Here is an 11697-nt window from a genome sequence, read left to right as displayed (position 1 = left end):
TCACGTTGGAGTTGTGCTTTTGCACAAGTACATCCCCAGGAAACCATCCCAAACAATCCCTTCAAGCAGATGGCTGTTGACATTAGCTCCTACGTGCTGTGTTCAGGAATTACGGGATCTAAGGAGCTTTGATCACCCTCTGGGGGCCTCGCTCTTGGTATGTCATTGCCCCAATAACCTCCAGCCACATGACAAAAATTAAACAAGAGACGGGTGCATTTCTTGCTTCGGAAGCATGAAGTCAGCTACTGAGGTTTCCAAAGGGTCCTCCCCTCCTCCTCTTTCTCAATTAAACTTTTTATGGAAGCTCCAGAGACGAAGGCCTTTCCAGGGGGGGGGGGAACCCTCCCTTTTCCTAGATACACATTGAAAAGGTTAAGAGCGAATGGGATAACGATGCATTCATTTCATCATTAAAAGGGGGGAGAATTGGGGGGGAGGGATGTAGACTACCAATGAAATGATGCTTCTCTGTCCCTCCTGCTCAGACAATAGTTAACTTTGGGGTTAAAGATTAATGGACTGGCGAGGAACTGTATAAATGGGCCGTGTTTGGAAACACAGGGCATGCTGAACGTGAGTAAACTCGGGTGCTCCTCTCCAGGTTCAGCTGGCTCTTGGCAGTCCTTCTTCACCATGCGCTCTCCAGGCCTGCGCTGTGAGGTGCTCCTCTTCCTCCTCTGCCCCAGCTTCCTCCTTGGCGCCACCCTCCATGCAATCCACTGTGCGCCGTGCACTGAGGAGAAACTCGCGCTGTGCCCGCCGGTGCCCGCCAGCTGCCCTGAAACAGCTCGCCAGCCAGGCTGTGGCTGTTGCCACACCTGCGCACTCCAAGAAGGGGAGCCCTGTGGCGTGTACACGGCCCAGTGTGGTCAAGGACTCCACTGCCGTGTGCACCCGGGGGAACCCAAGCCACTTTTTGCTCTCACTCGTGGGCAGGGCACCTGCCTCTCCACCGCCGACACAACGGAGGCTACAGGTAAACCATGCGCTGTGTCGTGTTCTATGTCCTTCTTTCCAGAGCTCTTGCCTGTGGGGAATTGAGTTCGAGGTCTGCCACAGGAGCGGATGTCTCACGGCTGGTTTGACAAAATGCCACAGGTGAGGCGCAGATGTTTTGACATTTGGTCTCCTCTGTGGCTGTGCTTTTGTGAGGAATATTCCTGGATACTTAGGAGGTTACCAGCTTGTCACAACACTGAGCTTGAGAAGCAGAGACTCTAACACTATAGTAGGGAAAAGCACAGTGTGTGTGTGTTTGTGTATGTGTGCGCACGTGTGTGTAGGTTCAGTCCCTGAAGGCTGCAGAGTTGTAGGGCTGAGACAGTTTTCAGGCCAGCTGGCTGGCTCAGAATGAAGCATCCCCTCATACTGGCATATTTTCCTGCATAAATCGCTTGGCGAAATGACTCTGAGAGCCAAGCTACAAGTGACGCCTGACACAGGTTGGACACTTGTCAGCTTGCCTCAAGTTTTGATGGGAAATGTAGGCGTTTTGGTCTTGCAGCTTGGCTCTCCATTTAATTGAAGTTTACAGAGCGGCAGTCTATGGGAGGGAGAACATGCGGTTGGGAGGGGAGTGCAGGCGTCAGGCTCTCACCGGGCACCCCCCTTCCCCTCTGCTGGGGGGGGTATTTTGTAAACTTCAGTTAAATGGAGAGCCAAGCTGTAAGACCAGGACGCCTACATTTCCCATCAAAACTTGAGGAAAGCTGACAAGTGTCCAACCTGTGTCAAGCGTCACTTGTAGCTTGGCTCTGAGAAAGCACTTGCCTTCACAGCTAAAGGGAATAGGATTTGCACGTGAATGTTAGGACAGAGGTGTAGGGAAAGAAAAATATCGGTTGCTGCTTTTTTTCTTTTTTCTTTTAAAGTGGGCCCTGCTTTTGGACCCCCCCCCTGAATCTGCATGTCATACATCCACAGCCTTTTCAGTTCTGCAAGTCAGGCTGCTATTAAAGGGGGCGCGTTTGTTTTCAAAGTTGCAGTCCTACTGGGAAAAAAATGAATACAATCATATGAACGTTAGGGGACCAGCGTCAGCAAAGCTTCTCTCCCCCACACTGCCCATCCTGTAGACATGTTTCCAAATCTATGGCGCTTAGTCTTTCTCTCGGTAGTTCTCAAAAAGAAAACTGTGGTCATCAAAAATGTATATCCTTTATGGTGGGACCTGAACTGTGCACAGAATGTTGTTCACTGTCAAATAAGTTAGGAGCAAAACGCACGATATTCTGAAAGCCCACTCCAAATCTGTTTTTCAAATGGTTATCCAATGCCCCAGCTCTTCTTAGTTCCCGTGTTCAAAATACTAGTAAACGTTCAAAGAACTGCAGCTTAATAAAGAGTTGTTTGAATTTTGTTTTCTATTATACTAACTCTACTGGTTTCAGTGGGCTTAGACTGGAGGATTGCTCTATCAATAGTGTAAAGGTTCTGAATAGCACCATCTAGAACCGCTTTTAAGGCTGATTAAAAGTCCCTGAAGAATTCCTGAGCATCAATATTTAGCAGATAAACTGTTTCCTGGTTTTTTTTAAAACTGATAACATTCACTGACTTTTAGGAAAATGTTGCTTTGCAAAGAAATAAGTTTCATAGAGTGTGTTAATAAATGTATTGAGTTCATTTATATCCTGCCTTTCTCCCCAATGGGGACATCGTTCTCCTCTTGTCCATTTTTATCCTCACAGCAACCTTTTGAGGTGGGTTAGGGTGAGATAAAACCACTGGCCGGAGGTCATCCAGCAAGGTTCCATGGCAGAGTGGGGATTCGAACTTGGGTCTTCCAAATCATCGTCTGACACTACAGCAGTGTGAGCAGAGCAGGGGAGGGGAGCAAGGAGGAATCAGCGTGAAATCATTTTCTTTCATTATAAAATGGGCAGTACCAGGTACTCTTACTTCCCCGATTGGTCCACCTGAATGATGCATATGTTTGTAAAAATGTATCAGCCACATTCAGGCATTCTACCCTGAGATGTATCTCAGAGCGGGACCACAAGTGACGCCTGACACAGGTTAGACACTTGTCAGCTTCCCTCAAGTTTTGATGGGAAATGTAGGCATCCTGGTCTTGCAGCTTGGCTCTCTGACTGCTGTCCAATGGACTTTTCAGCTGTCACTTGTCCAACATTCCGCCAAGCTGCCTACATTTCCCATCAAAACTTGAGGGAAGCTGGCAAGTGTCCAACCTGTGTCAGGCATCACTTGTGGTCCCGCTCTTAGAGTCTCTCTACAAGAGACATCTTACACTGGAACACTCAAGCGTAGGCAACGTTAGCCAGGAAGCGTAGTTTCAGCTCTGTCATTTTCACCTCTCTACATGAGGCTAGTTGAAAAAGACAGAGCTGACAGAGATCACTCCTCAGAGGGTTTGTTAGTTTCATCTTCGCCTCTCCAAAGGGGAGGTGAAATTGGCAGAGCCTTCGGGGAGGCAAAGATGAAATAAACAAACCCTCTGAGGAGCGATCCCTGCTGCTCTAGACAGGTGAAACTGACAGTCTTTGTCTTTTAAAACTAAACTTCCCAGCTAACATTGCATCTCCCTACACTTGAGCATCCCTGTGTAGTATGTCACTCTTAGTTGTTGGGCATGAAGCTGTGGAAACAAGGCAGCTGCCTGCAAAGCCATGTGAGCTCACGTGGTGTTCCTGGACCCCTTGTGGAATGCCACTGATTTACGCTCTTTACTCCACGTCAGTGATCACCTGCACACTTTCAGATGGTGGTGGAACTTGGGTCAATGTGAATTCCTGTTTGTTGTACAATTTGGACCTGTTGCCTGCACCTTACATCCTCCATTCATGTAAGCCCGTTTTGTAAATGATTACCTCTGGATGTGTCAGGGACAGGAATGGGTCAAGATGGATTCTTTATGTGGCAGTGTTTGCACGTTCTTGTTCAAGTTTCACTTAAAAAAAAATGCCTCTGAGCTCTTACGTGCAATTTGATTTTTTAAAAAGCAACTAATACTTGGTAGACGTTATTGAATAAATGATGGGGTCTTTATTGCTGTTTGCACTATAGCATTTTGCCCCAACATAATCTAAATTCTGTGACTAGGAAAGCTGAGTTCTGCAACCTGTACATGTTATAAAAATCAAGCACATCTGTGGGATGGATGATGCTGTTAAGCATAATTTATTCTGCCACGTTTTGGTATTTGTCATCGTTTCTTTTGCTTCTATAGAAAAGAGCAATAGTCCAGTAGAACCTATACGAGTAACGAAATTTGTGGTAGGGTCACAGCTGTGACTCACCAAAGCTAATACCATACCACAGATTGTGTTAGTCTTATAGATGCTACTGGACTCTTGCTCTTTTCTACTGCTACAGACAGACAAACACGGTTACCCATCTTGATCTTTTGATTCTGTTAATCCTTCTGGAGAAAGAAAGGGTGTTGTTGAAATGTGTGAGCCCTTCTTTTCTGACTACTGGAAAACCTTGTTCAGCTACTCTTGTGGGGTGTTATCCACACATTGGGCAGCTATAAGGACAAGAAACTTGTTTGTGTGTTGCAATTTAGAAAAAACACAAGAAGTTGAATTTTGCATTCAAGCTCCCCATGTATACACTACGGCTTTTCTATACTTCTGTGGAACTACAGCCTCCACACAGAATTCCCTAGAAAAGGGTATTTTTCACTGGTGAGAAGAACAGTTAATCTTGTGGTTATTATGCCAGTGTGGTATAGTGGTTAGAGTGTCAGACAAGGATCTGGGGGACCCAGATTCGAATCCCCACTCTGCCATGGGAGCTTACTGGATAATCTTCAGTCAGTCGGTCTCTCGATTAGTGTATACCATGTTAAAGGTATTTCATATATGGTGTTTTTGATCTTATGATTCTGTGCACTGTTGAATAAATAGTTGCATTCATTTTATTTTGTTTTCTTGCTGTCCAACCTTCTTGTTCCTGAGTAGCTTTGTGGGGGGGGGAGATGAAATCCTGCCCTCAAGTCATAACTGACTTATGGAGACCCCTGGTGGGGTTATCTTGGCAAGAGACTAACAGAGGTGATTTGCCGTTGCCTGACTCTGCAGCCCTGTCCTTCGCTGGAGGTCTCCCATCCAATTACTAACCCAGGCCAATTCTACTTAACTTCTGAGATCTGACAAGTTCCTGGGCTATCCAGGTCAGGGCACTGGGGGAAAAGCTGGGGTATAAATGAAGCGAATAAAAAAGTAAATAAAATAAATTATGCAATGGTTCTTTCCCGCAGCTTCAGGGCGACGCTGTGGTTCAATAGCACAGCACCCTTTTGTCCATTCTTGGTCCTCAGCTTGGTTTCTTATGTCCCTGGTGAAAAGTCTCAGAGAACAAGGGTAGGGCAAGACACCTGTCTGTGTGAGATCTTGCTGAACTGTATCCTCCATTCCCCATTAGACTCTGTAGAACCAGAGGATGTGCCCACGGAAGGTGCTGAAATGACGGCTGACCAGCTCTTCAACTACCAGCTGATGTTTCCCATTGGCCAGGACAAGTCTGTCCCTTGGAACGCTATCAGCGCCTACGAAAGCATGAAAGCAAAAAGACTCACCGAGTTTAGGAGGGGGAAGCAGCAGGTGAGCCCTCCAGCCTCTATTGCCAGCAGCTTTGTATTCCCCACTCCTCCGCTTGAAGCCAGCTGGGTGACCTTGGGTCAGTCACAGCTCTCTCGGAGCTCTCTCAGCCCCACCCTCCTCACAGGGCGATTGTCATGAGGAGAATAATAACTCGCTTTGTAAAACGCTTGTCCTGAAGGGCAGTGTATAAATCAAATGTTATATTATATTATATTATATTATATTATATTATATTATATTATATTATATTATATTATATTATATTATATTATATTATATTATATTATATTATATTATATTATATTATATTATAATTCATTGCTGAACTGTAACAGATTACAGTTATTATTATTATTATTACAGATATTATTATTATTATAATTCATTGCTGAACTGTAACAGATTAGAGAGAGCTCATTCTATGAGCTTTCGAGCAGCACTGAGCTGCCCTCTATATTAGACCCTTTAGAAGCAAGGTTAAGTTTAAGGTTTTGGAAGCTCTTTTCCCTGCTTCTTCCTTTTATATAATTTGCAAAGTCAGGTTTTTTTGCATCCCAAGAAATTCCTCCATGTATGAAGAAATCCCTACCTGGGCCGTTTCCAGACGGCCCCCCCGCCTCGCAAAACGTCGCGCGACGACGCGCGACGTTTCGCGAGGCGGGGGGCCGTCTGGAAACGGCCCTGGTCTGTGATTTCGGTAGCTTTCATCATCCACAGTGGTATGGTAGCAATAGTAGTAGAAGAGCTACAACTAAACACGGAGTCGCCTGCTGACATGGACATGAACCTGAGGATGCCACTTGAGGGCACCAAAGAACATGAAGTGAACCAGTTAGCCTGATAGAAACACATTCTGTTCACAAAGGAAGTCAAATACTCTCTGACTGTTTCTCTGTCTCAAACCCAGCAGTGGATTATCTGGTCTTTGAAGCCAACTGAGACATTTCCAGTTTGTATTGTTAGATCCTATCCTAGCCATGTTCACTCATCAGTAAGCCCCCACTGTCGTCGACGGGTTCACTTCCAATCACCTTTGCATTAGTTATTATAGTCCTCCAAATGCAAATAAGAATTTAATTTAATTTATTAGATTTATATTCTGCCCTCCCCACACCAGCAGGCTCAGGGCGGATTACAATTTACATACATATAAAATACATCTAGCAATTTACAGTTTAAAATTATAAATATATAAACATCCTAACATTTAAAATACATACACGTATACTCAGCTGCATAATAAAATGCACTATACGTATGCAGAAGGCGCCACAACAAGCACATTCTAGATCCCAGAAAGGGTCATACGAGATCCTTGCAGGAATGGACACTAATTCAAGAGGAATTAGCATCAAGAGGAAAGGCATCTTAGCATCACGAGGAAATTTAAGAGGAAAGAAATCTATTTCGGCATCGGCATGACTTAGACAATATATTTAGCAAACTGAGTTAGCATTTGCTCCAGATTTCTTTGCTACTAATGACATGTGCTCAGGGCTTTTTTTCAGCTGGAATGCGGTGGAACGGAGTTCCGGAACCTCTTGAAAATGGTCACATGGCCGGTGGCCCTGCCCCCTGATCTCCAGACAGAGGGGAGTTTAGATTGCCCTCCATGCTGTGTGGTGCAGAGGGCAATCTAAACTCCCCTCTGCCTGGCGATCAGGGGGCGGGGCCACCAGCCAAGTGACCATTTTCTCTGAGGGCAACCCACTGAGTTCCACCAGCCCTTTTCCCAGAAAAAAGCCCTGCACACACCGATTCTTATATTTTAATTTTGGATTGAACACTTCAGTATTCATAGTTTGAATCCTGTTCTTTCAGGGGCCTTGTCAAAAAGAACTCTACAGGGCTCTGGACAGACTAGCCAAAGCTCAACAGAGAACCGGAGGCGAGATCTACAGATTCTATTTGCCCAACTGTAATAAGAACGGATTTTATCATACCAAGCAGGTAAGCCCTGTCCTGGGGCCTTCAGATCATGCCGTTGATTTCAATTATTGAACGAGAGCAAAGCAATTAGGACAGAAGCAGTTCCATCAAGCCGGAGCAGACTGGTTTAGCGGGTTGCCCGTCAGGGAAAGAAAGGTGTCTTCTTTAGAGAAGTGAATGAACAGGAAAGTGTCGATCTGTGTTCTGGGATTACTTGGCAACAATATAGTTGAAGTTCATCTGAGGTCAAAGGGACCAAAATCTATATGTGGTGGAGCCTTTTGGTGGGAATCCAGTATGATTTCAAAAATAAGAGTACACAAGACACATCGGTGCATGTTCATCAACTGTAGGGAGATGCAACGTTAGTCGGGAAGCGTAGTTTTAAAAGACAGAGCTGGCAGAAATTGCTCCTCAGAGGGTTTGTTAATTTCATCTTCACCTCCCCAAAGACTCTGTCAATTTCACTTCTCCAGTCTAAAGCTGTGTGGGATCGCAACCAGAGAGCAGCAAGGAATGCAAATGGATTGAAGCTGCCTTCCAGACCTGGGCAGAGGTTATAACGGGTTGAAGTTTCCCTTCTGGCATTTCACAGCCCCTTCACACAGCGCCAGTGTATAGCAAAGCCTTTGCCCTACTGCTGACTCTATCATTTTAAACTACCCTTCCCAGGTAACATTGCATCTCCCGACATGTGTTCTTCACATGTCAGATGTCTCGTGTAGAGAGACCCTAAGATGCTAACTAACATCTAGTCTAGCTGTTGCTAAATATTCTTAAAGATGATTTTCTCAATCAACGTCTCTGTCTTTTGCCTAGTGTGAAACGTCACTTGACGGAACCCCTGCCGGATGCTGGTGTGTTTATCCGAAAAACGGGAGGAGGATTCCGGGATCCCCTGAAACGGCAGGCGACCCTGACTGTGAACAATATCTTAACTCACAAGAATAAGACCAAACATGCCACTTCCCCCCCAAAGTAGATACCAAATCTCTTGCAAACTAACAGTGCAGCCCTATGGAGAGTTACTCCAGTCTAAGCCCATTGACTTCAATAGGCTTAGACTGGAGTAACTCTTCATAGGATTGCATTGTAAGTGTCTTATTCTGGAGCCCAGAGGCCCTTCAGTCAACAAGCCTTTAAACATGTGATTGGCTAACCCCCAATCCTATGCATGCTTGCTCAGAAGTAAAATCCCATGGATCCCGATGGGGCTTACTCCAAGAAAGTGTGCATGGGATTGCAACCTTTAAGCAACTAGGCCTTCACACTTTTTAATATCTATGAGCTGCTTTTATATACTCCTGTACTGCCTGGTCCATGACTGTGGAATTATTTATTTTACATGTTTATTTTATTTTGTCCGTTATTAACTTATATATATATATATATATATCCTTAAACACTTCAGAATGATGCATATAAATACTTTTAATATTATTTCTCTCGAAAGATGCACTTTTCCGCTATATATTCATCATCAAGAAAAAGTGGATTACCACACATGAATTCTGTATCGTGTATTTACGTTGTCTGGGAAGCCTCACGTGGGAAAGTGTGAGAAAGGGAGCACAGCTTGTACTTATTTAAACGCCTGCTTTGTTTGCAGGGCTTTTGTTCAGCTGCAACGCGGTGGAACGGAGTTCCAGCATCTCTTGGAAATGGTCACATGGCCGGTGGCCCCACCCCCTGATCTCCAGACAAAGGGGAGTTTAGATTGCCCGCGGAGAGCAATCTAAACTCCTCTCTGTCTGGAGATCAGGGGGCAGGGCCATCGGCCATGTGACCATTTTCACCGAGGGCAATTTACACTTTAAAAAACTCCCCCCTTGTTCCAGCTGACCCAAAGTGACATCACTGTCACTGGGAGCATGCGCGCATGTGCATGTGGTACCAGGGGCACTACATCCCACCAAGAGTTGCTCCCTGTGCTGGCAACCCACTGAGTTCCACCACCTCTTTTCCCAGAAAAAAAACCGTTTGTTTGTATCTGATGCTGCTTTTGCACTGGCACTTCACTTCTCATTTCAATGTCAAGGAGGTCTCAGCCTGAATTATGTGGCGGAATATGTGCCCTTCACATGCGTGTCCCAGAGCTACTAATTCTGCAAGAAACATCCCCCAGCAATCCCCAAGTGTGCTGCCCACCACCCATAGTGACCACTATTGTCTTCCCTGTTTGCTTCTTGAGTCTTGGGGATAGAGTTGCCAGCCTCCAGGTGGGGCCTGGAGAGCTCCTGGAATTACAGCTGCTCTCCAGACTATAGAGATCAGTTCTCCGGGAGAAAATGGGTGCTTTGGAAAGTGTACTGTATGGCATTATTATGCTCCATGGAGGTTTCCTCCTCCCCATACTCTGCCCTCCCCAGGTCCAACCCAAAAACGTTCAGAAATTTCCCGATCTGGAGTAGGCAACTCTACTTGGGGATAAAATCCAGTGGTACTTGAATGGAGCAGGTCGAAAAAAATCTCAGTTTTCTTTTGCCTGCTTGGAGCAGGAAGTGTTTCGCAACCCGCTGCATTTTGAAGGGCTGTGGCTTAGTGGCAGACCATCTGTTTGGCATGCAGAAAGTCCCAATTCAGTCCCTGGCAACACCAGTAGAAAGAAAGAAAGAAAGAAAGAAAGAAAGAAAGAAAGAAAGAAAGAAAGAAAGAAAGAAAGAAAGAAAGAAAGAAAGAAAGAAAGAAAGAAAGAAAGAAAGAAAGAAAGAAAGAAAGCAGGGAATACCCATTTGGTTTGGAAGCTCCCAATGTCTTGCGTGATCAGGCCTTTTGTGGCAGCGATAGCTCTAACTCCCCTTTCTCAAAGCTCAAGGAGATTGGTTGTCCCTTTTCCCATGATCATGTTATGGACACACACACAACGTATCATGGCATCATACTGCACTGAATCTGTTCTCATGCTACTGGGCATGTCATATAAAGGGTACCATACTGATAAGAGAAAACTCATTCGTGTTTTTTTTTCCCTTTCCACATATGCACTGGCTTTATATTCTTTTTTTAAAAAAATAGACAACCTACAATGTACAAGCTTTAATGGATGTAAATTTTCATAAGTTGACCTTGTCGTGTTATTTAAGATGAATTATTAAAACATTTGCTTTGGATGCTATTTCGTTTACTTCTAGTGCCACGGTGGCTGTATCAGTAAAGCAACCGAAATAATTGTGCAGAAGTATGTGCTGCATGCAGGGCTCATTTCGAGGAGGAATGCGCAGGAACACAGTTCCGGCAGTTCCCCAAACAGGTCACATGTCAAGTGGCCCCTCCCACCTGACTCTCGGCCATTTTGGGCCTGTTTCAGCCTGGATTGGGGCCGAAACGGCCTGGATCAGGCCTCTGACAGGTGGTGGATCACTCTCCCACTCACCAGTGGCCCAATCCTGACCATTTTGGGCCCCTTTTTGGCCATTCTGAGCCCCTTTTGCCATTTTGGGCCCAATTTCGGCCCTGAATGGCCAGGATTGGGTCCAAAACAGCCAGCCTGGGTGATGTCAGGGGGTGTGGCAGATGCAAATCAGTTATGCTAATGACACACTTCTGGTGATGGCAAGGGGTATGCTAATGAGTTATGCTAATGAGTTCCTCCAGCACTTTTTCTACGAAATGACCCCCTGGCTGCATGTAATTAATGGACAGAGCATCCACGCCTGCATTTCAAAATGGCTGGAAATCCACATTTAACCCTGCAGATTCACCAGAGGTGGTGTACCTGGATACAGAACAAAATCTGGGTTTTGTGTGCTGTCCACAATCTCACAAAAGCCTAGCTTGGAGTTCCCACATATTTGGGGGGGGGGGGGTCTGTCTTGTCTGCAGCAGTGCAAGGGCTCATTTTGTCCAGTTGAGTTTCCCCACAATTCTGTACATATGAGCGATTGGTGTAAGACTCAGGAGTTGGTAGTAAAACCCATGAGGTAAACAATGAGGCATGGAGGTTCTCTAGCATGGCACCCGGTTTGTTGGTCCCGTCCCATACGTGTATTCAAAGGGTGGTTTGTTCTCTCTTGGTTTTGAGGAAACAGTGGCGTGTGCCATATCTGTGGTGATGAGTATTAGCTTTGCCCCTTCAGAGGAGTTATGTGACTCCCATCTACTCACCACCAATTATAATCACCATTCTGTACACCATTATGTATGATAAAATCCAACCGACTTGCCACATTTCTACATTCTCACTGTGTGACAAAAACGG

General features: G+C 45.4%; 1 protein-coding gene across 1 annotated transcript; it reads left to right on the top strand.

Moving 5' to 3' along the window:
• Positions 1 to 581: 581 nt before the first annotated feature.
• On the top strand, positions 582 to 9211 carry IGFBP1 (insulin like growth factor binding protein 1). The gene is made up of 4 exons (XM_054992108.1): positions 582 to 979; positions 5392 to 5570; positions 7392 to 7520; positions 8319 to 9211. The coding sequence occupies exons 1-4, from the start codon at positions 637 to 639 to the stop codon at positions 8448 to 8450; spliced, it is 783 nt and encodes a 260-aa protein (XP_054848083.1). The 5' UTR covers positions 582 to 636; the 3' UTR covers positions 8451 to 9211.
• The last annotated feature ends 2486 nt before the right edge of the window (positions 9212 to 11697 follow it).

The sequence above is a fragment of the Eublepharis macularius genome, chromosome 11, assembly GCF_028583425.1.
Source record: "Eublepharis macularius isolate TG4126 chromosome 11, MPM_Emac_v1.0, whole genome shotgun sequence".
NCBI classification, from domain to species: Eukaryota; Metazoa; Chordata; class Lepidosauria; order Squamata; family Eublepharidae; genus Eublepharis; species Eublepharis macularius.
Note: the sequence above shows the minus strand (reverse complement) of the source record. Positions and strands in the feature narration are given on the sequence as shown.